The sequence below is a fragment of the Tenrec ecaudatus genome, chromosome 10 (assembly GCF_050624435.1).
Source record: "Tenrec ecaudatus isolate mTenEca1 chromosome 10, mTenEca1.hap1, whole genome shotgun sequence".
In the NCBI taxonomy this organism is placed as follows: domain Eukaryota; kingdom Metazoa; phylum Chordata; class Mammalia; order Afrosoricida; family Tenrecidae; genus Tenrec; species Tenrec ecaudatus.
The window spans coordinates 97,406,997-97,432,139 of record NC_134539.1 but is presented as its reverse complement, the minus strand read 5'-3'; the positions used below and the strand labels follow the sequence as shown (position 1 = coordinate 97,432,139).

Here is a 25,143-nt window from a genome sequence, read left to right as displayed (position 1 = left end):
GATACATTTTTCTCTCTGAATTTGCATTTAAGATCATGCAATATTTGTCCTTCTCTGTCTGACTTCGACGTTATTTAGTCTAATGTTTTCTAGGTTTATCCATGTCACAGCATATATTAGAACTTCGTTTATTTTGATGATGGAGTAATGTTCCATTGTGTAGATATACCGTAGTTCATTCATTCATCTGTTGATGGATGCTTGAATTTAGGCTATTATGAATAGTGCTGTAATAAACAATGGTGTGCAAGTGTTAGTGTGAGTCGCTGCTTTGGAGTCTTTGGGGTACGTACCTAGTAGTAGAGATGCTGGGTGATATAGTAATTCTGTTTTCACTTTTTGAGGAACTGTCAAACTTTCCACAGTGGCTGCCTCGTTTTACATTTCAACCAGCAGTGTGAGTTGGTTCCAATTTCTCCACATCCTCATTCATACTTGTTATTTGCTGTTTTTCTGATAATGTAGTGGGTTAAAAGTGATGGTTTTTTATTTGTATGTGACTTTTTGTTGTTGAGTTATGGGACCTCTAGGAGTTCTTTATATAATTTAAAATTAGAAATTTATAATGTAGATTTTATTTTCAATTTCTTGATGAAGTCCCTTGACACCCACAAGTTTTGATGAAATTCAGTTTTTCTACTTTTTTCATTTGTGCTCCTGCTTTGGTGGCATACCTAAAAGGAATGCCTATTTTATGTTGTATTAAGACTTGTATTTTGCTGATAGTATGTCTTTTTGAAGTAGTCTACTGTACCTTATCTTTCAAACTCTATCACATAAATTTTGCCTGTTTTTCAGGCATGTAACCACCTATCACTTTAAGAGATTTCACTCATATTGTCTTTTCTAATGATGAATCTTTTTTTTAAGGATCATTTTATTGGGGCTTTTACAGCATCCATAACAATCTGTATATCAATTGTGTCAAGCATATTTGTACATATATTGCCATCATTTTCTAAACATTCACTTTCTATTTGAGCCTCTGGTATCAGCTCTACTTTTTTCCCTCCCTCCCCATCAGCCTTGTGACCCCTTGATAAATTATAAATTATTTTCATATCTTTTACTGACCATTGTCTTCCTTCACCCATATTTCTTTTGTGGGGGTGGTTCTGTGTCGATCATTGCGATCTGTTCTACCTTTGGCCCCTCACCTTCCCCTAAGATGTATGTTTTTTGTTTCGGAAATTCTTAATGCTTTTTCTGTGCTAATATTACAACATTTTGGTTATTTATGTAAATACCCCTACTGGTGCATAGCCCTTTTTTGAGCTTGACTTTTTGAATTATTTTTTAATCCTCTTCCCTATTCTCAGAATAACATTCTGTACTCAGGAAGTGTGTAGTTGATAGTTGTTAAGAGAACAAAGATCTTGGTTGTTGTTGTAGAAGATAACTGATATACCTACAGCACTTGATGCTGAATAGTTTTGGGGAACTGAAAAACAGTCGAAAGTTCTTAATAACTAAAATGTCTGCAATCAGTGAATTATCACAGTATTTTATTAATAATAATTAAAAAAAAAGATTCTTTCATTTCATTGAAATTTTGGGAGGAAAAGAAGCAGCTTATGGCCTGTGCTCTGTTCTCCTAACTGCATGCTTGCTTAGCAGTAGCCTTCTGCAGTCACCTTCTGTCTCAGGCCTTTCTGAATGTAGCCACCACTAGCCGCCACTGGCTCTGCACAGGGCCCCTTCTAGGTTTCTTGCCATCTTCAGTGTTACGGTCATTGGCTGGCATGGTAGTTATTTTAGGACATTTCCACCTCCTGTCTCTGCTGCTTCTTTCCTTCCCTTTCAAACACTACCACAGTGCAGCTGTTTAATATAAGCAGACTTCTTGCCCACAAACTAGGCAATTTCCATAAGTCACGTAATCCTATTGGATGGTTTTACACATGATTATTTGCATAGCAAATTGACCAATCCCTAAACAGTGTGTAAAACAGGGCCAGGCAGAAAATATAAAACTGTCAAGTTGTTTGCAGAGTACTTCAGGAAATGTCAGTTCACCAACAAACCCTCGGGGGTAGAAAACTACCTGGGAGTTCCAGAGTTCCACCACACTCTTCCCCTTGCTTTTCCAAGGAACTCAGGTCAACAGTTTAGTGGGGGGGAGAGGAATCTCCTAAGTGCCACCCTCCCCCACAAAGAACCAAGGCAAAAGTCCACATAAAAGAGCTTATTTCACCACGTGGGGTACAAGAACGTGAAGACTTTTACCAGTATATCTTTTTCTGTATTAAAAAGAAACAAAAAACAAGATGCCAGATTTTAATTTAATACTTTTGTGCTTTCTTTTTTCCCCTTTCCTTTACCCTTCTAAATATAAAATTTAATTCTTGGTTTCATTGAGAAGTTATTTTTGGTATGAAAAATGAGGTAGAGGGTACCCTTTAGGGTACCTGCATGCATTTGGGGGGAAAGATAGGCCTTTCTTTCCTGTAAAGAATTCGTCTTGGAATCTCACCAGGGCAGGTCTACCCTGCCCTATATGGTCACTGTGAGTTGGCATCAACCCAGTGAGCTTGGTTTTTGGTTTTGTGTGCATGTTTTCTCCCCAAAACCAATTGTGTTAGCACCTTTTAGTGGAGTAATCAATCTTTAGCTCTATTGATTTGAGTTATAATTTTATCACTTACTGTTTGGGAATGTTTCTGATGTGTCTGATATTTTTTTTGCTTGCACAGTATTTCAAAGTCATTACCATTCTCTTTAAATCTTTGTAGTTTTATAATTTTAAGATTGGTAGGGGTATTCACCTGTTCATTGCTCTGTTTTTTTTCTTCCTTCAGACTTTTCCTCAAAATTCAAGTCCATCTTTTCTTCTGCATAAACTTCAAAATCATTTTGTGAATCTCAAAAAGTAAACCTTATTGAAACTAAAAATATCTTGAATGCTCTTTGTGAATTTTGAAATTAGAGGTTAATTTTGGACAAATTGATCTTTGTATGCTCTGTCTTTGTGTTGAAGTGGACTTTTATGTTTCTCAGTAGACTTTTTGTTTAAAACTTCAAGTAAGCACTGTACATTTTCTTGTCGTTTCATTTTTACTCAACCACTTATGGTAGGGAATCAAATGAGGCATTTTTAGTCTAGCAGGGAAGACAAAATATAAACAAATGAATCAAACAGTCTATTGAGAGTAACTGGTGGGAACTTTAAATAGAATCATCAGGAAAGACTTCTGAGGAGATGACAGCAATGCTTAGCTCTTGGGTTTAAAGAGCTAGCCACCTTACAAAAGCCCTGTGGCAAGGAATGGTTTCAAGGCACATGTAGAAACTCAAAGGAAGCACCCATTTCTGGCATCTGGAGAAAAAATAGGAAGAGAGCAAGCTAGATCCAGAAGGGCTTTCTCGGTTTTAGTAAGTTATCTGGATTTTATTTGAAGTGTATACAAAATCTACGTGAAGTTATAGAGGAGTGATATGTTCTGATCTGTGGTTTACAAAGAACATTGTATTTTTTGGGTAGAGAAATGATTGAAATGAGAAATCCAGTTAGGAGGTTGTTGCTACAGTCTAGGGACGAGATGGAAGTGGTGGTGGAGTTAGAGAACATTTGGGTATGTTTTGAAGGAAGTGTAACTAGGATTTAAAGTCAAGTGCATTTTTATTACTTTATATGTACTGTAGAAATAGCATCAGTTCATTACTCTTATTTTGCTAAATAACCTGTAGAGCAGTGGTTCTCAATCTTCCTAATGCTGCGACCCTTTAATACACTTCCTCATGTTGTGACGACCCCCCCCAACCATAAAATTTTTTTAATTGCTGCTTCATAACTGTAATTTTACTACTGTGATGAATCGGGTGACCCCTGTGAAAGGGTCATTTGATCCCCAGAGGGGTTGCGACCCACAGGTTGAGAACCACTGCTGTAGGGGGTCAAGGAGGGAAAGAGCAAAACATGATCATTAAGATACCTCTCTGAGTAAAAAAAAAAAAATTACCTTAGCCTCCCCAAAGCCTTAATTAGAGAGTAATGGAACCAGACTTGTAGGTGAACTCAGGAATGTAAATCTCTTTATTTTTTTCAGTACATAATAAGGACTCCAGAATGGTTAACATTTTTTCTGATCTCAACATTTTTCTTTTTTGTTAGTGGAGAAGAGAACTGGCAAACAGGCATCCCCTATGGTTTTGAAAATATTTGTTTTTGTAGTTGAACAAGTGAGTATTGTTCCATGTAGAGAATTAGTTCAGTGAAACTATACTTCAAAAGTTCTCAATTAAGTTGCTATTTAATATTGCTGGGAAACATCTCCTTTCTCTTCAAGAAACCTAAACCTTTACAGAATATCTGTAAGCACAAGTTAACCAAATGAGTATGTCTTGATTAATGTTTTCCTTTTATTACCATATTTTATGGTAGGTAGGATCGTTTAATTAAAAGGTCTTTAACTCTCATTCATCTTTCTTCTAAGATGTCAAAAGAGGCTACAAATGAAATATCTTGTTAATGGCATTCCCCACAGTGACTACTTTTCTTTAAAAAAAAAAAAAGGTTTCTTTGGTTTATTTTACCAAAGTGGAATGTTTTTTCCACTTTCGTACTTCTCTCTAGTCTTTCAAGACAGTAAGTCAAAAACTGCTCCTTGGGTTTCAGTTTATACATGCTCTGGTTTATCCCCACTGCTTCTAAGTGTGTGCCTACAATGTGTGGGTGGTTCCAGACAAGTTTTCTCAGTTAAACACTTGACTTAGTCTCATTATAGTGCTTCAAAAAGAAGGCCCAATCGAAGCAGTAGCTTCTGAGGGTACATGCTGCCAGTTCAATTCAAGGTCAGTTCAGAGAGGGCAGATTCTAAAGGTGTCACAAACAGGTACACACACAAGTACACAAACAGGATATTTACACTTGCCAACCAATTGCCATTGAACTGATTCCAACTCCTGGGGATCCCATGGGTTTTGGAGTAGAACTGCATGCCACTGTTTCCAAAGTCTGAGTTTTTTCTTTCTTTTTTAAAAAAATCATTTTATTGGGGGCTTGTATAACTATCACAATCCATCCATCTATCCATTGTGTCAAGCACATTTGTGTATTTGTTGCCCTCATCATTCTCAAAACATTTGCTTTCTAATTGAGCCCTTGTTATCAGCTCCTCATTTTCCCCTCCCTTCCCCTCCTCCTTCCCTCACGAACCCTTTATAATTTATAAATTATTATTATTTTGTCATATCTTCACTGTCCGATGTCTCCCTTCACCCACTTTTCTCTTGTCCATCCCCCAGGGAGGGAGTTTTATGTAGATCTTTGTAATCCGTTCCCCCTTTCTACTCCACGTTCCTTCCACCCTCCAGGTATCACCACTAGTCTGAGATTATTTGAATTAGATTTGTCAGGCTTTTCTTCTGAGGCACCTGCAAGTGGATTTGAACCACTTAGCTAAGTGTATATAACCTTTTGAACCACTCAGGGACTATATATGTATGCACACACACATATACATACAGGCACATATGTATGTTATATGCCTCCATTATTCCATCCCATTGAAGGTTTCACTTTTACCTGATCTTCTACCAAACAGTGTCCTTTTTTCCCATTTAAATAATTTTATTGGGGGCTTGTACAGCTCTTACCACAATCCATCCATCCATCTATTGTGTCAAACACATTTGTACATGCGTTGCCATCATCATTTTCAAAACATTTTCTTCCTACTTGAGCCCTTGGTATCAGCTCATTTGTCCCACCGACCCCCCCCCCACGGACCCTTGATAATTTATAAAATATTATTTTTTGTCACCTTTTCTAGCCACTAGTCTTTCATGATCATTATTATGTCCAAAGTAAGTCAAAGTCTATGAGCCAGATGCAGGGTCCAGACCTATCAAAAAGCATGCTAAGTGTCACATATTTGCATGCTCCTACCCAATCATTTGTGGGGGGTAGATGTGTGTGTGTGGGGTCTGGGGGAACTGCTAAAGACTGTCAAACGAAGATCCATACCAAGTAATTTCACTTACTGTAATAAATACCCTTGTTGAAAGAGTTGACTGTACCTGGATGTGTTATTTTTGAACTCTATTCACTTAATATGTCTATTGTACAGTATCAGGCAATTTTGATTACTGTAGCTGTATATTGTGTTTTGAAATCAGAAAGTGTGAATTCTCTAATACCTTCACCCCTTTTCAGAATTAACTTTAGTTATTGGGGCCCCTTTTCCATGTAAATTTGAGGATTGGTTTTCCTATTTTGTAAAGAAAGTTGTAATTTTGATCAGGATCATGTTCAGTTTATATTTCACTTTTATGCTTAGTTATTGTTTTAAGAACAGTTTGACCAATTCCCTTTCTTTCTTAGACTCTGTCCTTATGTCTGAGGGTGAAAGATGAGGCTTTCTATTCCTGTGAAGAGTTACAGTCTTAGAAACTCATAGGGGCAGTTCTACCCCGTCCTATAGGGTCTCTGTAAGTCAGAATTGACTTGATGGCAATGAGTTTATTTTTTGGTCCTTATATGAGACATATTTCTAACCCAGCTGCTCTTATTAAATATGTGGAATTTATGTTTAATATAATTTTCAGCCATGTAGGTTTCAAGTTTCTTCTTTTGGTACATCTAATTTAGTTTATCTTTTGATTTTTATCTTATAGTAAGATACAGATAACTTTTTTTAATTAAATACTTTTATTGGGGTTGCTTACCTCTCATCACAATCCATACATTCAACCATTGTGTCAAGCACATTTGTACATATGATGGCCATCATTTTCAGAACATTTTCTTTCTACTTGAGCCCTTGATATCAGCTCCTCATTCTTCCCTTCTCCCCCACCCTCTCTCATGAACCCTTGATAAGTTATAGATTATTATTTTCATATCTTATATCGTCTTCTGTCGTCCTTGACCCATTTTTCTGTTGTTCATCCCCCTGGGAGGGAGTTATATGTTAATCCTTGTGATCAATTCCTTCTTAACCCCCTACATTCCCCTTAACCTGCTGGTATCTCTATTCTCATTGTTTGTCCTGAGGGGTTTATCTATCCTGGATTCCCTGTGTTGTGGGCTCTTATCTGTAGCAGTGTGCATATTCTGGTCTATCTGATTTGTAACGTAGAATTGAGGTCATGATAGTGGGGGAAAGAAAGCATTAAAGACCTAGAGGAAAGTTGTGTGCTTCATCCGTGCTATATTGCTCCCTGACCTGGCTTGTCTCTTCCTTGTGACCCTTCTGTGAGGGGATGTCCAATTGTCTCCTAATGTGCTTTGGGTGTCTACTCCAAGCCTTCACCCCTCCCCATTCACATTGGGTATGATTTTGTTTTGGGTCTTAGATGCCTTCCCTGATCCCATCGACACCTCATGATCATCCAGGCTCCTGTGCTTCTTCCATGTGGGCTTTGTTGCTTCTCAGCTAGATGGCGGTTTATCTTCAAGTCTTTAAGACCCCAGACGCTATAAACGCTATAACAGATAACTTTTTGCAAGGGATCTTGCTTCCATAACTTTGCCCTAAGTAGGTTCCAATGTAAGTCAAATATGTATTTCTTTTATAAATTTTCAGAATTATTGCTTTTTATTATCAATATCTTTATTTACTTTTATTTTCTAATCTTTAATTTTTTATCAGTATCTTTATAAATCCATTTTTTTCTGGGAACATTGCACCAACATATAAGCATGTATGGAGCAGAGCAGTGACTGCTGGGTAACGACACAATATAAAGAGTTATAAATGCAGCTTTAGGGTCAGGCAGATCTGCATTTATTGGCTGCTTTATCACCCTGAACCTCTGGGTGTCCATTTCCTCGCTTGTCAAATGAAGGTGACAGTACTTGTCTCGGGATTCTTCTGAAGAGTAAGTTGAAAAATGAATGGGGAGTAGTGAGCATGATGTCTGGCAAATATTAAGTACCCTCTCGGGAGAATAGTATTATCATCTGCTAAGTGTTAAGAGGGTGGCAGAGTAGGGAATATCTGAACTCTTCAAAGTCCTGCACACAGTGCACATATTCACCACTGTCAGACTTATGCAGACACTTTGTGTTCCTAGACTCTATTAAGAACAAGAGACTTGAAATAGGTATAATTATGTGCTTTCATGCCACAAAGTTACCCGAGCTTAAATATCCTGTAGGTTACCAAGGACGCACATACACAGGACCTACCCAGATCACCCTGAATGAACATTTAACCGGATTATAAATCCAAATTTTATTTATGTTTAGGGGTTAGAAACATCATGTGTAAACATATATTTTGATATATACTTTAGAAATACAAAAGTTAAAAATCTTACTCATACTTGAAGAAGATTTGGATAATGTTGGCATTTTGTCAGTTTCAGTATATAACACCTTTATGGGAGGCTTTTTTAGCTTTAAATGTTCTATTGGCATAATTCACACATCATACAATTCATTAGTTTAAACATATTAAAACGAGTTGTACAATCATCACCACAATCCATTTTAGAACATTTTCTTCTTAGTTCCTCATTCTCCCCCAACTTTGCCTGCCACAATCCCAAGAAACTATTAATCCAGTTACTTTCTCTATAGCCTATCCTAGATTTCACATAAAAAACCATAAAAATTAATAATAAAACAGGAAATAATAAGATAAAATGGAAAAAACTCCATTGAAAAGATAACAGAAAATGGTAAGAACTAGAACAAATTTAAAATGGGTCAAAAGGGAGAACAAATGATAAGGTATTTAAGTTTTGGGGGGGGGTTGGGTATAAAAATTTATTACACATCCATTAGTAAATGCACACAGATGGGCTAGGACACGATGGTACTGGGTTGAGGACAGTTAGCTCTTTGGAACGTGAACAGGTTTGGATGGCTCAGAGCCTCGTGCCACGCTGATGGGTCAGCGAGATTAGGAGGGCACATGCCGAACACCCAGGGATGTGCCTGCCCTCACTGCCGCCCCTGTCGGATTCAGGCTTCAGAGGACATCACGCCCAGAAGCAAGCAGCTGAAGAATAGAGCGGTCCAGGCTTGTCTCTGCAGAATTGACTGCAACACCATTGTAAGCAACAGCTTTAATTGAATGATTTCCATCAACTCCACATGAAGTTTCTAGCCGTCACAATTCCATAAAGTACAAAATATGAAGTTCCAGGACGTGGAGACCGAAGGAGCCCCAAGGGTGGAAACTTCCGGGTTGCTCCGGGAGCAGGGAATGGGGAAGGTCTTTTTCATTTTTTGTTTTTTTTTAACTGAGCCCCTCATGTCAATGTACAAAAGAATTATTCTGATTGATATTAAAGTGTACTGAAACAAAGTGGACTAAAAAGCAAGTACTGTTCTATATGGGGGGAGGGCGGCCGAGAGACTGAGTCCTTCCAAGCTTGAGGGGGGAAGCTGGTGGAAGCTTCTGTGGCCATGACCCCAGCAGTTGTCACTCGGCTGCTCCATTTTTACTTTTGGTGGTCTCAGGAAGGTTCGGTTTTTCTTCTCTTTCTTCCCCTTTGTGTTTGCTTGGAAATTTCGCCAACTGTCCACTCGGCCATCTCGACTTTCCTCAAAGTTTTTCTGCCACTTCCTTTCTCATTTGGCTTTTTCTTGAGCTTCAATCTCTTCTGCCCTTTGCGTTTCCTTTCATGCATCTCTTTGGCCTCTCTTTCCTTTTAATTTACAGTTCAGCAAAGAGTTTCATGGTCTGTTTATATACTGCTTGTTTAAGCAGCTCAGGGGTCATTGCGTTTCCCTTCCTTCTTCAGTTGCTTTTTTCGCTCTTTCACAGTGTGTTCCAAGTATTCTTTTCTTGCCTGAATTACATCAGGGCCCTCTTCTTTTGTTCCTGATCCAGTAGCAACTTGTAAGCTTTGTCCACAGCTTCAAAAGCCTTTTGTACTCTGTCAGCATCATCTTGGTTTTTGTCAGGATTCACGAATATCGACAACTGCTGAAATCTCTTTTTTATATCTTCATCTTTCACTTCAGGATCTATCTGAAGAACCTCAAATGGGTTCAAATTGAAATAGGAGGAGCCAGGACGGGTCAGTCTTTCAATCTGATTTTTGGATGTTAAAACTGAGTCTCTCTTCTCTTTTTGTTTGACCTCACTCTAAAAGGTCATAAATGCCCCTGCTGCCCACCGGCTAGCTCTCTCCAGAAGCCGACATTTCCCCAGCGTGGCTGTGGCCTCAGTGGTGCCCGCTGCGCTCGATAAGGTGTTAAATTTTAACCTAATTATATCTGTTACTCCACTTACTTTTTAAAAAACATATTTTTTAGGGATTCATACAGCTCTTATCACAATCCATACATACATCAATTGTGTAAAGCACATCTGTACATTCTTTGCACTCATCATTTTCAAAGCATTTGCTCTCCACTTAAGCCCTTTGCATCAGGTCCTGCCTTCCCCCCACCCCCTCCCTGCTCCCCCTACTCGTCTTTTCTGATAGCATGACTGTTCTTCACGTCCCTGGTCAATGGTCAGAGGGGATTAAATGGAGGCTTAAAAGCCAAGTGGGGACCCTGCAAATGGATTTTGGGCTTTCACTGTCATCCACAGCCTACTGCAAATTTGGTCTCAGAATTAAGCTCTAATACCGTTCCTAATCTTGGATTTTATTATTTACCAATTTTTGATCACAGAGGGTGATATGCTTCTTCCATGTGGACTTAGCTGTCACCTCACTTAGATGGCTGCTTGTTTTAAGACAAGCCTTTTAGACCCCAGATAGTATTCTTTCTGAAGGCTGGCACTGTCCAATTTCTTCACCATCATTTGCTGTAGCACCCATATCTTTAGTGAACTCTTCATGAGGACAATTACTGAGCGGGGCACGTCATACTTAGAGTAGGGCTATGTTCTTAGACTAGGGTTGTGATTAAGTGAGAGCTCAAAATCCATTCATGTAGCTATTTATATATGTCTCTGGTTCACTTTAGAGACACCATTAGCCTTTTATTGGGGAACAATAAGGCCCCTGATCAATTGAAAACTCTAAATCTCTGACAATTTTGACAGTGAATCATAAAATTGAGCATGTGAGTTGAATTCCTGAGAATGATAACACCAGCAAATTGCAAGCTGCAACATTTTATGTAGTACATATCACTAATGATACTATGTACAAAAAATGAAACGAATGAAACCAGGTTAGACGGTTGTAAGTGTGGTTCATCATAACCTGAATATATTGTAAGCTGTGGGCTACCTGCACTTGCAATTATTTGATAACTTGACATTGTGAACTTGATAGAATTGCAAACAATACTAACAGGGCCTCAATAGTCCACTACCATTTGGGATTATTATGGGACATTTCTGGAGAGAATTCACCTAAAATTTGTAGTCTGGCAGCTAGAATCCTGGGCTAGGAGGTGTTGTAGAAAGGGCCACTTACTTGGGAACTGTACTGTGCCCAATGCTTCATAGATATCATTTGAGGCAGAATTATTTAGTAACGACTATTCAGATTTTGTAAGTAAATATTTAATAAAGTAGCATTTCCCCTTATAACACTTACCTTAAAATATCCTTAATCCATTGAAAATTGACTTATAAATCTAAAACTATAGATTTTATTTTACAATTTTTACAAAATGTTTCTCAAACTTTTTTTTTTCATGAACAATTTCCACTTTATTTCCTTTCAGATTTGTTTTTCTTCAGCTTCTAATCTTTACATGGGCTTTGGAGGAGGTCGTGAGGCAGCACCTGCAGGTCTAAATTGAGGTGGGGGGGTTCAGTCCTTCCGGGCTTCACATGACCGGTTCCTGACCACCTTGCTGTGGATGGCACAACTCACACAGTTATGCAGCTTCAAGCACAGCATGGGAAGCACGTATGCGTCGAAGACACTTGCTTCGGAAATGTCTCCACTGTGTTTCTTATGACGAACTTCTTAATGGCCTTGTCTTTGGGCACACAGCAGGTGCAGTTTGGGCAGTGAAAGGGCTGCACATGGCCGTGGTCTTTCTTGACTTTTCTTTGTCATTTCGGAAGCGAGGACGTGAGAGACTCTCAAACATTTATAGAAAGAAGGAAAGCAGTTGCTGAGCAGCTGTTGTGTGCCAGGTCCTGTGCTAAAAAGTTATATACAAGTTTTTACTTTATATAGCTACTTGTATTATTTGTGATGTGCTAAAGAACTTTTTAAGTGTAGACGAAGGTACCATTGAGTTTCTGAGGTTGTAAATCTTTATGGAAGTAGATGGCCTTGTTCTCCTGCACGGAGGCTGGTGTGTTTGAACCCCTGCTCTGGTTTGGAGCCTAATGCTTAGCCTGCTGCACCACCAGGGCTTTTCCGTGTGGCTATGCCACACAAAATCCACAAACTCACAATTGTGTTAATTCTGACCTAGAGTGACCGTCCTGTAGGATTCCCACGTCTAAATCTATATGGGATTAGACAGCCTCATCTTTCTCTTGCTATGAAGCTATAGTTATAATTTACTAGAAGTATACCTGGTAATTTAGTTCTTATTAATTTCTTCTCTTTCCTCCCCATTTTAGGTGGTTTCCTAGAAACATGACTGATTGTTGGACTTGAACTCACGTCCCAGTGAGGACTTCTTTACTGATAATGTCAAGTTCAGGTTATCCTCCCAACCAAGGAGCATTCAGCACAGAGCAAAGTCGTTATCCTCCCCACTCTGTCCAGTACACCTTTCCCAGCACTCGTCACCAGCAGGTAAGGAACAAACGCTATGCAAACTGCGTACACATGTGACTTTTTAAAATACATTTGTTGTTCAGAAAACAAATGTGGTTTTATTTATTTATTGTTTATGGTGAGAATTATTCTCAAAGATGGGGAATCAAAAGTTGAGAATTAGTTTTCTGTCTCTTAACTTTATGACAGATTTTAGGGGTTAACCATATCTCTACTTTTAATTATAGGAGTTACTGATATAGACAGATATCAGTTGCTTTGGTTTTCTAGGTTAGTAACCTCTTTATGGTCCCAACTTTTGGTTGAATATTAAGCTTGAGAGCTGATGTTGAGTGATGGCTGGGACAAGGACTTTAACAACTTTGTAGGGGCTTTGATGGTAGGAAGATGGGAAAAGGTTTTATGATTTATTTACCTTGTGAAAATTAATACTTAAGGTCAAATTGTGAGTTCAGAGTGGGGCAGGGATATAAAAGATTTTGAGAAGAAACAAGGGAAGGATGAAATACTCATCTCATCTTTGAAGATATGGGTGCTGTAGCAAATTATGACCAAGAAATTAGATGGTGCCTGGCTATCAGAATATAGTGTTTGGAGCCTTAAAGGCTTGACTTTAACCAAGCAGGCATCTAAATGAGACATCAACTAAGTCCACATAGTATAAGCACACCAGCCTGTGTGATCCAATGATCGTAAATAATAAAAGCAAATCCAATTGAGGGACTGGTATCAGTGCTTAAATTTAGACATCCTGTTTGCAGAAGGCAATGGATGACAGCAGAAGCCCATAATCTGTATGCAGGGTCCACACATGGATTGAGCTTCTGGTGAATCCTTCCTGATCATAGTTGAAGGATATGACCAGCCTTGTTATCTGACAGCATTATCAAGTTGATTATGACACATACAGTTAGGTTCAAATATATTATTTCATTTTATCTCCCTTTTGACCCATTTAAAAGTTGCTTCAGTTAAAAAGAAAAATTCAAGGGGAAATACATGAGAATTAAGTCTTTGGTGAATCCCATCTGACTGCAGATCAGGGATGTAAATAGCCTTGTTCTCATGCAGAATGCATTGGAAAGTGGATTATTACAGATGCAATAGAATTAAAATCTAGCACCTTGTTTTATTTTCCTTTTATCCATTTTAAATGTGTTATAGTTTTTAATATTTTCTGCTTTCTTTTTGGTTGAGTTTTTCTGTTTTACTTTTTCTGGGTATGGGTGGGTGGGTGATAATGTTGTTCTGTAGATGAAATCCAGGAATGGTAAATTTTTGTAGATAATAACTAGATTAATGGTTTCTTGGGGGTATGCAAGGAAGCTGGGGGAAATGGGGAGATAATAATAGTAACAATGAATACAAAGAAGAAAATGTCCGAAAACTGATTGTGGTCATGATTGTACAACTCTTAATATAGAATTATATGCTAATAAAACGGTTAAAGAAAAAGACAAATACTTATCTCAAAGAAAAGATTTTACCAGCAAAATATAATTGAGATACTCCTGGGTTCTAATGAGCATTCTTTTGATGTGTCATAGACCTGTGTATATCCTGAGGCTTCCTTACCTTGTTCTTATCTTATAGACACTCAGTATTTTACCATGAAGTATATTAGCTTAGGAATTGTGTTCTCCTTTGTTGTCTTACAGAGCTTGTGTAGAATTGATAATGTTTTTCGCTCAATGTTTGATAGACTTTATTAGCTGAGCCATTTGTTGCTAGAATTTTCTTTGTGGAAAAAATTTAAATTATGATCTCAACTTCCTCAAGTTATTGTTAACTGTTGTTGAGTTGACCTGGACTCATGCTGACCCCATGCACAATGGGATTGGAGCATTGTGACCTATGTAATTTTTTTGGGAAGTAGGTTGTCAGGCCTTTCTCCCTACTCTATCTTAGCCTGGATACTCCACTGACACCTGCTCAACATCATAGCAACATGCAAGCCTCCACTGACAGATGAATGATGGCAGTGTTTATGACATATTGGCTCAGAATTCAACTTAGATCTCTTACTTGAAAGTCAGGAATTCTAATTAACTGCGTCTCTCACTTGCCATCAAATCGATGCTGGACTCATTGTGACTCTGTGGGTTTCCAGAATGGTGATTCTTTAAGGGAGTAGAAAATCCCGTCTTTCTCCCACAGTAAACTGTTGTTATTATCCTTTTAATGGCTAGTGGTCTATGAAAATTTTGAGCCAGAGTAATGTTGTTGTTCAAAGTATTTATTGTTGTATTTATTTGTTTAATTGCCTGTATGATCTGTTGTGATATCCCCTCTTTTGTTCCTGATATGATAGCATTAAAAAAAACAAACATTATCAGTCTAGCCAATGCTTTAATTTTTTTCCTTCATCTTCACCCCTTTTCTTTTTTGTATGCAACTCATTTTTGCTCTTCATTCTTCTTTTCCTGCTACACGCTGACTTCCGACACTATTTCTTTGTATTTATTCAAGTTTTTTCCCCCGACACACTTTTTTGTGTGCCTTTTTTACAATGGTTTCCTTTGTTTGCCTGAAAATGTTTTTATTTCAGTTTTATATGTGAAGGATATTTTCACTGGATGTAGATAGACTATGTTGACAGTTATTTTTCTCTTAACACTTTAAAATGATTTTATTTCATAGTATTCTGGCTTGCATGTTTTCTGAGTAGAAGTCTATGGTCATTTGTTTCTATATATGTAAACTGTCACTCCCCACCCCCCAAACTGGTTTTCAGGATGTATCTTTGGTGTGCTTTTTGAAAGTATGTTGTCCTAGGCATTCTTAGTTTTGTTTGGAGTTTTCATGAAATTTGGAAAATTCTTTGGACAAAATTTTCTTTAAAAATTTTTTAATTCCTTCGCCCCCCGCTCATTTCTTCCGGGATTCATTTTTTTTTCTCTTTTCAGTACATTAAAAAAAATCATTTTATTGGGGCTTCATACAACTCTTATAACAATCCATACATACATCACTTGTATAAAGCACATTTATACATTTGTTACATTCATCATTCTCAAATCTTGTGGCATTCTAATTAGTCATATTTCATATTATTTCCAAGGCCACTAACCTTCATCATTTTTCTTTTTTTAGTCCATTTGCTTAATTTTGCTATGTACTTATGTTCAGGGATCTTTTTTTTTAATCGTTTTATTAGGGGCTCATACAACCCTAATCACAATCCATACATACACCAATTGTGTAAAGCACATTTGTACATTCATTGCCCTCATCATTTTCAAAACATTTGCTCTCCACTTAAGCCCCTGGCATCAGCTCATTTTTCTCCTCCCTCCCTACTCCCCCCTCCCTCCCTCATGAACCTTTGATAATTTATAAATTATTGTTTTGTCATATCTTGCCCTGTCCGACATCTCCCTTCACCCACTTTTCTGTTGTCCGTCCCCTGGGAGAAGGTCACATGTAGATCCTTGTAATTGGTTCCCTCTTTCCAACCCACTCTTCCTCTACCCTCCCAGTATCTCCACTCACACTACTGGTCCTGAAGGGATCATCTGCCCTGGATTTCCTGTTTTACAGTTCCTATCTGCACCAGTGTACATCCTCTGGTCTAGCCAGACTTACAAGGTAGAATTCGGATCATGATAGTGGGGGTGGGGGTGGTGGGGATGGAGGAAGTGGCCTACAAATGGGCTTTGGGTCTCCACTCTGCATTCCCCCCCTCATTTACTATGGTAATATTTTTTGTTCTGATGATGCCTTATACCTGAGCCTTTCTACACCTTGTGATTGCACAGGCTCATGTGCTTCTTCCGTGTGGGCTTTGGTGCTTCTGAGCTAGATGGCTGTTTGTTTATCTTCAAGCCTTTAAGACCACAGATGCTATATCTTTTGATAACCGGACACCATCAGCTTTCTTTGCCACATTTGCTTAATCACCTATTTGTCTTCAGTGATTCTATCATGGAATTGTACACCCAATGATATGATTTCTTTTTGTTCTTTGATACCTTATAACTGACCCCTTTAGCACCTCGTGATCACACAGGTTGGTGTGTTTCTTCCATGTGGGCTTTGTTGCTTCTGAGCTAGATGGCCACTTGTTTACCTTCAAGTCTTTAAGACCCTAGATGCTATGCTTTTTGATACCCAGGCACCATCAGCTTTCTTTACCACATTTGCTTGTTCACCCACTTTGTCTTCAGCGGTTGAGTCAGGAAGGTGAGCATCATAGAATGCCAATTTGATAGAAGAAAATATTCTTGCGTTGAGGGAATACTTGAGTGGAGGCCCAATGTCTTTCTGCGACCTTAATACTAAACCTATAAATATAGGCACATAGATCTATTTCCCCATTCTCATATGTAAATATATTTGCATATATACATGTCTTTATCTAGACCTCTAGAAATGCTTTTTGCCTCCCAGCTCTTTCCTCTTATTTCCCTTGACTTTCTTCCTGTCCCACTATTATCATGCTCAGTCCCCACCAGGGTTTCAGCAATTGCTCTTTGTAACATTACCCTTGTCATGCTCTACCAGGCCTTCCATACCCTCCTCACTACCAATTTGGATTACTTGTTGTTCTCTTATCCCTGGGTTTATTAACACCACTACCTTTCCCCTCACCTCCGCCTATCCCATGTCCCCTTGGAATTGTTGGTCCCGTTGTTTTCTCCTCCAGATTGTTCATCCAGTCTATCTTATTTAGACAGACCTGTGGAGCTAATAACATGCACAAAAACAAGACAGCACAACCAAGTAACAATATACAACAAGATAACAACAACAAACCACTGACAAAGAACAAAAAAAAATACACAAGAAAGAAAAGCTTGTTGTTAGTTGAAGGATTGTTTGTTGGCCTTTAGTAGTGTTTTGCAGTCCAGTCTGTTAGGGCACCATGCCCTGGCCCCAAAGTCTACCTTCAGCATTCCCTGGGGACCTTGCCGCTCAATTCCCTTGCTGTTCCGCTACACTCCCCTAGTGCTTTGTCTCCGTGTGGTAGTATCTGATCGGGTACAATTTCCACACTGTGTCTCTGGTGCTGTCCTCCATAGGGCCATGGGTCAGTGAGGGGCTTCATGTCTTATAGTGGGGCTGGCCATGTGGTCCTCTCGGTGGTCTGGCTGCTCCAATTGGGGTCATCGTCGTCAAGGCCTGGTGGGCCAGTATGTGCTTCACTCTCTCCTACTCCCTCTTCATCTGCTCTCGTGCTCCAATCAGATATGTCTCTCTCCCGGAGCTGCAGATTTAATGCCTTTGAAATAAGTTCTTCTGGGGGGAGGGGAGGGCATCCACTTAGTATTTGGTACTGGGGCCAGCCTCCCAGACCTCCCCATTGATTCCCTACTCTGCTGGAATGTTGCATTCACACCTTGGGCACTGGGTTGAAGTCTGGTCCTTCTTTCCCTGTGGAAATATAAACAGTACCCTCCCCTTGGTTGGGTTAGCATCTTGTGCCCCCGCTACCTATTTCTTCCTTACTATCATTTTTTTCCCTTTCCCCAGCTCCTCCCCAGTTGTCTACCATGTGCATCCCTGTGTTTGATGTGGTCTCTTGCCATACTACACGGTCCTCACCCCAAGAATGCTTGTGTAAAGTAGCTTTTTCCCTTTGCCTCTTTTGCATTTTACTTTAGCACTTACCTCAGCAGACTCATGTTGTACTTGTCCTTTTGTACCTGACTTACTTCGCTTAGCATGATTTCCTCTAGTTCTTCCCATGCCGCGATGTGCTTCATATGTTCATTACTGCTTTTTAGCAATGCGTAGTACTCCATTGTATGTATATACCACAGTTTTTTAATTCAATCGTCTGTTGATGGAAAATTGGGTTGCTTCCAACTCCTTGCAATTGTGAACTGTGCCACAATGAGCATTGGAGCACAGCTATATGGCCTTGGTTTGTTTCTTGCCTCTTCTGGGTATATGTCCAGTAGGGGGGTTGCTGGGTCGTATGGTAACTCTATTTACATCTGTTTTAGGTATCGCCAGATCGATTTCCATAGTGGTCGTACATACTTACAAGACCACAAGCAGTGGATGAGGGTTCCTGTTTCACCACAGCCCCTCCAACATTTGTTGCTTTCTGATTTTTTTCAATTGGGCTACCTTGGAAGATGGTAGGTGGTACCTCATTGTTGTTTTAATTTGCATTTCTCTTATGGCTAAAGATCAGGAACATTTTCTCATATGTTTACTGGCCATTCGGATTTCTGCCTCTGTGAAACTTCTGTTCAAGTCCTTTGCCCACCTCTCAAGTGGGCAGTTAGTTTTTTTCTTTTTGAAAGCTAGCAGAGTATTGTAGATTTTAGTAAAAAGACCTTTGTCTGTTGTGTCATTGCTAAAGATGTTTTCCCAGTCCATGGACTCTCTTATTACTCTCTTGGTGAATTCTTTTGATGTAAACAGGTGTTTTATCTTCAGTTTATCCCGTTTGTCAATTTGTGCCTCCTCTGTGTTTGTGTCCTTCCCTATTTCTGATAGTCTATGTATTCCCTGTGCCAAAGTTCTCAAGTTGGTCCCAATTCCCTCATTGATGGCCCTAATAGTTTGGGCTTTAGCTTCAAGGTCTGTGATCCACTTTGAGTTTATTCTTGTTCATGGAGTGAGTGAGATATGGGTCTTGCTTTATTTTTCTGCAGGTAAATATTCATTTTTTCCAGCACCACTTGTTGAAGAGGGCATCTGCTTCTCATCCGATATTTTGGGGGCCCTTATCAAAGATGAGTTGTCAGTATGCTGATGATTTTATTTCTGGGTTTCAGTTCTTTTCCATTGGTCTCAGTATCTGTTATTGTACCAATACCATGTGGTTTTGAGAACTGTGGCTATATAGTATGTGCTAAAGTCAGGTAAAGCAAGCTCTTCCACTGTGTCCTTCTTCTTGAGTAATTCTCTGCTAATTTTGGTCTTCCCTCTCCATATGAAGTTGGTAATCAGTTTTTCCATTCTTTGAAGAAAGACGAGGTTAAATGTATCGGGATTGCCTTTGGCAGAACTGACACCTTGATTATATTGAGTCTTCCAATCCACAAGCATGGGATATTTTTCCATTCTTTGAGGTTGCTCTTGGTTTCTTGTAATAGTGTTATGTAGTTTTTCTCCATATAAATCTTTTGTTCTTTTAGTCAAGTATAATCCCTAGATATTTCAATTTGTATTTGGCTATTGTGAATGGTACCACCTCTTTGATCTCCTATTCTGTGGTCTTATCCGATGTGTATAACAGTCCGATGGACTTCCGTTTGTTCATCTTGTATCCTGCCACTCTGCCAAACTCCTCTATTGCTTCCAGTACTCCCCTTGTGGAACTTTTGGGATTTTCCATATATAAAATCATATCATCTAAAAATAACAATAGTTTCACCTCTTCCTTCCCCAGACGAATACCTTTGATGTCTCTTCTTTGCCTTATGCTGTTAGTGAAAACCTTAAATATGATGTTAAATATGAGTGGGTACAAGGGACATCCTTGTCTGGTCCCCTTTTTTCAGTGGGATTGTGTTAGTCTTTTCTCCATTGACTACAACGTTGGCTGTTGGTTTTTCATATATAGCTTGTATTGTCTTGAGGAACTTTCCTTCCATACCTGTCTTCTCAAGGGTCAAACAGGAATTGGTGTTGGATGTTATCGAATGCTTTTTCTGCATCTGTCGATATTATGTGGTTGTTACAGTTTTTCATGTCAACGTGACGAATAATATTAATGGTCTTTCATATGTTGAACCATCCCTGCATCCCTGGTATCAATGCCACTTGTTCATGGTAAATTATTTGTTTTATATACTTTTGTATTCTGTTGGCTAGTATTTTGTTAAGGATTTTTACATTGATGTTCATTAGGGGTTTTGGTCTGTAGTTCTCGATTCTTGTGGCGTCCTTGCCTGGTTTTGGTATCAGAGTTATACTAGCTTCATAGAAGGAGTCTGTGAGTTTTTGTAGGATTGGTGTTAGTTCTTCCCTAAATGTTTGGTAGAATTCTTCATTGAAGCCATCTGGTCCAGGGAATTTTTTTGTTGGTAATCCCTTGATAACCTTGTCTATTTCTTCTGTTGCTATGGGTCTGTTGAGAATCTTGATGTCCACCGAGGATAGCCTAGGGAGGGATTGTTTTTCCAAGAATTTGTCCGTATCTTCCAAATTGTTGAATTCATTGGAGTACAATCCTTCGTAGTACTATGTAACTATCTTTTTGATTTCATTATGGTCTGTTGTAATTTCCCCCCTTTCATCCCTTATTCTTGCTATTGAAATTTGTTCGCTCCATTCTTTGGTTAGGTTGGCCAGTGGTCTATCGATTCTGTTTGTCATTTCAAAGAACCAACTTTTAGCAGTATTAATTTTTTTCCATAGTTTTCTTATTTTCCCTCTCCTGAGTCTCAGCCCTGATTTTTATTATTTCTTTTCTTTTGCTATTAGTAGGATTGTCCTGCTGACTCTGCTCTAGTTGTTGTAAATTTTGTGCCAGCATATCAATCATGAGTCTCTCTTCCTTTCTCAGGTGTGCATGTATTGCTATGAAACTTCCTCTGATGACTGCCATTGCTGTGTCCCATAAGTTTTGGTATGTCGTGTGTTCATTCTCGTTGGTTTCTAGAGATTTCCTAATATCAGCTCTGATCTGCGCCAGTACGCACTCCTTTTGCAGTAGAGAGTTATTCATCCTCCAATTGTTTGCTCTTGTTTTCTTTGTCTTTAGTTGATTTTCACCCTTATGACACAGTGGTCAGAGAGAGGGGTCCGTATGATGTCAGTGTGCTTAACTTTATCTTTGAATATGTGCCATTTGGGCTTGAAGAGAATGTTAATTTATGTTGTATTTGGATGAAAAGCTCTGTAATTATCAGGTCAAATTGTCTAATTGTGGTGTTTAGATCTCTAGCCTCCTTGTTGAATTTCTTTCTTTGTGATCTGTCTTTCTCAGAGAGTGCTGTGTTTAAGTCACCCACTACAATTGTTGAGTCTGTGATTTCTTTTTTAATTTTTTGGAGTGTTTGGTTGATGTATTCAGTGGGTCTCTCATTTGTGGAATATATGTTTACAATCCTTAGTGATTCTTTGTCTACCATTCTCTTGAGCATTATATAGTGCCCCTCTGTATCTCTTTTTATGGTTTGCACTTTGAGGTCAATTTTATCCGAGTTTAGGATTGCAACCCCTGCTTTTTTTGAATTGCTGTTTACTTGGTATGACATTCTCCAGCCTTTGATTCTCAGCCTATTTTTGTCTGTAGCCTTGAGATGTGTCGCCTGTAGGCAGCAGATCGATGGGTTGTGTTTTCTAAGCCACTCGGCTATTTTCTGTATCTTAATTCCTGAGTTTAAGCCATTGATATTCTTGGTTATTATCTCCATCTGCGGACTTTGTGATGTCATCTTATACCTTTTGTGTTGGGAGTTGTCCTACTTTCCTTTCTCATTAGTGTGTTGTGCATATGTGTATGTGTATCGTTCTTGACGTTTTTCCATCCTTAAGCCAATGCTATCTTGGGATCTCTTTTCTCTTTGTTGCCCTCATGGTGAAGTTGTTCTATGTGGCGGTCTCTTATTTAATTTTGGTGAGTGTTGTTCTTCTGCTCATACTGAGTCGGCAAGGATCTTTTGTAGAGCTGGGTTTCTTCTAATGTATTCTTTGAGTTTTTCCTTGTCTGGGAATACTCTTACTTCTCCATCTATCTTGATTGATAATTTGGCTGAGTAGAGTATTCTTGGGTTTGCATTGTTTTCCTTCAATTTTTGGTATATGTTACTCCACTCTCTCCTCTTCTTCATAGTTTCTGCTGATAATTCTGAGCTATTCTTATTTGGGAACCTTTATATGTAATTGCTAGCTGCTCTCATGATTTTCTCTTTTTCCTCAAAGTTGGATAATTTAACTATTATGTGCTTTGGTGACTTCTTGGGATTTAGTGTAGCTGGTGTTCTTTCAGCCTCCTGAATGGTTGCCTGGTTTCCATTCATTAAACTGGGTAAGCTTTCCTCCAAGAGTTATCTCACTCTTGTTGCAGATGACTTCTTTGTTGTGTCTTCCTCTGGTAAGCCAATACTTCTAATGTTGTTCTGCTTCATAGCATCAGACATAACTCTTAGATTTTCTTCAGCTTCTTTGAAGATTTTTGTTCGTGTTTGTTAACGTTTGCTTGTCTGTCCTCCAAGCCACTGATGCAATTCTCTACTTCCTCCAGTCGATTCTCGAGGTCTGTGTTTTTGCTGCTGGTTTTTGTTATATCCTCCCTAAGCTCCTGTATTTCCCTTTGATGTATGGCCTTTTCTCCTGTATCATTTCATCCTTTTTCTGTATTGTTTCCCTCATATCCTGTATGACTCCAAGCAGCTTTCTGAAAATTTCCTTGTGTGTAGCTCAATGTCAGCTTCTTCTATGCATGTCGTTATGTTCGGGACATCATCTGCCATTGCCTTTTGTTTCTTCTGATTTTTCTTTGAGGTCATTGGGGTTGATGGCTGTTTGCGTTGCGTTGTTTTAGAGGAGCCAGGTGCCATTTTCCAGGGAGTCGAAGAGCGCTGGCTCTCTCTGGGAGATTTGTAGGAATGTTTCTTCAAACTGCCTACAGCTAATTTCACTATGGAGTTAATTTACGACTTTATCCTCCTGTGGCTTTTCTCAGGGGAGTGCCCCAGAAGGCTGGTGGTTTGCCTGATTTGGTGTTGTGGAGGTTGGGCAGAAGTTCCTGCAGCAACTTGGAATGTTGACTACTGTTGGCTGAGCTGCCTTATGCCCCAGATACACAGGCAGGAATTACCCAGTAAGAATTTGGGCAGAGTATTCCCTGGAGAGAAAGCATGGCTTTCCCGACCTCAGACTAGCTACACAGGGTAGAGTTCACCTGTCTGTGTCTGGTTGTAGGCATTAATGTCATAGGCTAAGGGAGTGGTCTGGAGGTTAGCAGTGGAGTGTGAGAGAACAGGAAAGACAAAGAGACGGGGGAAAAAAAAGAAGACAGCATAGACTGTTTGGGGCATATAGAGAAGAGGGAAATGAAAGCAACAATGTAGCTGAGCCCTGATCCCTGCCTGCAAGGGTTTAGTTGCTGCCCCAAGGTGGTGCCTGCAAGCTGTGGTTGAGCTGAGGGTAGAAGTCCCTGAGCAGCCTTCCAAGACCGTGGGGGGTCAGAGAGGAGAGATGAAAACAAAAGCAACAATATAGCTGAACCCTGATCCCTGCCCATGGAGCTGCAAGGGTCCAGTCCCTGCCCCTAGGCAGGCTGGGGCAAACTGGCCGTGTTGAGACCCATCCTTCCTACGGGCTCCAAATGGTCCCAGCTCTGGCAGAGACAGTGGTGGGACCAAGGTCAAGCCCCTGCCGGCTTCCACTGAGGTAAGCTCAAAGCCCCCAGCCCCTGAAAACCCCATGGGTCTGTGCCTACTTATCTTTATGATGCTCCTGCTGTGTTTCAGCTGTGTGTGTTAAAGTTCCCTCTAAGCCACTCTCCTGGGCTGGATTCTGTGGAGTCCCTCTGGTATGTGTCCCTCTGTTGCCTTCTTCCTGGAAGTCCCAGAGATCTTTTCTTCTGTAGTTTTCTTTTTTTTAAAATCATTTCATTAGGGGCTAATACAACTCTTATCACAATCCATACATACATCAATTGTGTCAAGCACGTTTGTACATATGTTGCCATCATCATTCTCAAAACATTTGCTTTCTACTTGAGCCCTTAGTATCAGCTCCTCATTTTTCCCCTCCCTACCTGCTCTCCCTTCCCCCATTCTTCTGTAGTTTTCAACTTTTGATTTTACCCAGAGAAATTTTCATTGCCAGCAATTGACATTTTTATTCCCTAAAGTACTGTTCGTTCCCTTTTTAGATCTTGAATGAACTCAGTATATTAATGTTTTATTATAATTCCTGGAAATATGTGCAATACTTATAGCATGTTTTAATTTTATATTTATCCCAATGTTTTAGTAATTTAAAAAATTGCCGTTTTATCTTCATACATTTTTTACTAGAATATGAGCATTGTGATTTTTATACTTTTGTTGTATTCCATTAAAAAGAGATTCCTTCGGATAGGCAATTTTATAACTGTTGAGGGTTGTTTTTTCCGCTTATAGGGCAAATTGTAATCTTTAGGTCTAATTTAGTCCCTACTGTTGTCAGATGCCATTAAGTTGATTTCAACTTGTATCAATCCTATGTGGCAGAGTAGAACTACTTCATGTTGTTGTTGTTAGGTGTCCTTTAGTCGGTTCTGACTCATAACAACCCTATTTGCCAAAAATTGAAATCCTGCCTAGTCTTGAGCTATCCCCGCAATTGTTCTAATGTTAACACCCATTGTTGCAGCCACTGTGTCCGTTTATCATTGAGGCCCTCTTCTTTTTCACTGCCCCTGTGCTTTACCAAGTCTTGACATCCTTTTCCAGGGACTGGTTTCTCCTGATAGCATGTCTAAACTACGTGAGACAAAGTCTTGCCATCCTTTCCTCCAAGGAATGCTCTGGTTGTACTCTAAGACAGATTGGCTTGTCCTTTAAGCAGTTCAATGTTTTAGCAGTTCAATATTTTTTCTCCAGTGCTATTGAATTTTCTTTAGGCTTCCTGATTCAGTAC

General features: G+C 39.3%; 1 protein-coding gene across 17 annotated transcripts in view; it reads left to right on the top strand.

Moving 5' to 3' along the window:
- NCOR1 (nuclear receptor corepressor 1) overlaps positions 1–25,143 on the top strand; it is a 184,940-nt gene that overhangs the window by 5,967 nt on the left and 153,830 nt on the right. For all 17 annotated transcript variants that reach the window (XM_075561014.1, XM_075561029.1, XM_075561027.1 and 14 more), the window contains one exon: positions 12,447–12,624. In XM_075561014.1, the coding sequence (XP_075417129.1) occupies positions 12,517–12,624 (108 nt within the window). In that variant the 5' untranslated portion in view covers positions 12,447–12,516. The remainder of the gene's footprint in view (positions 1–12,446; positions 12,625–25,143) is intronic.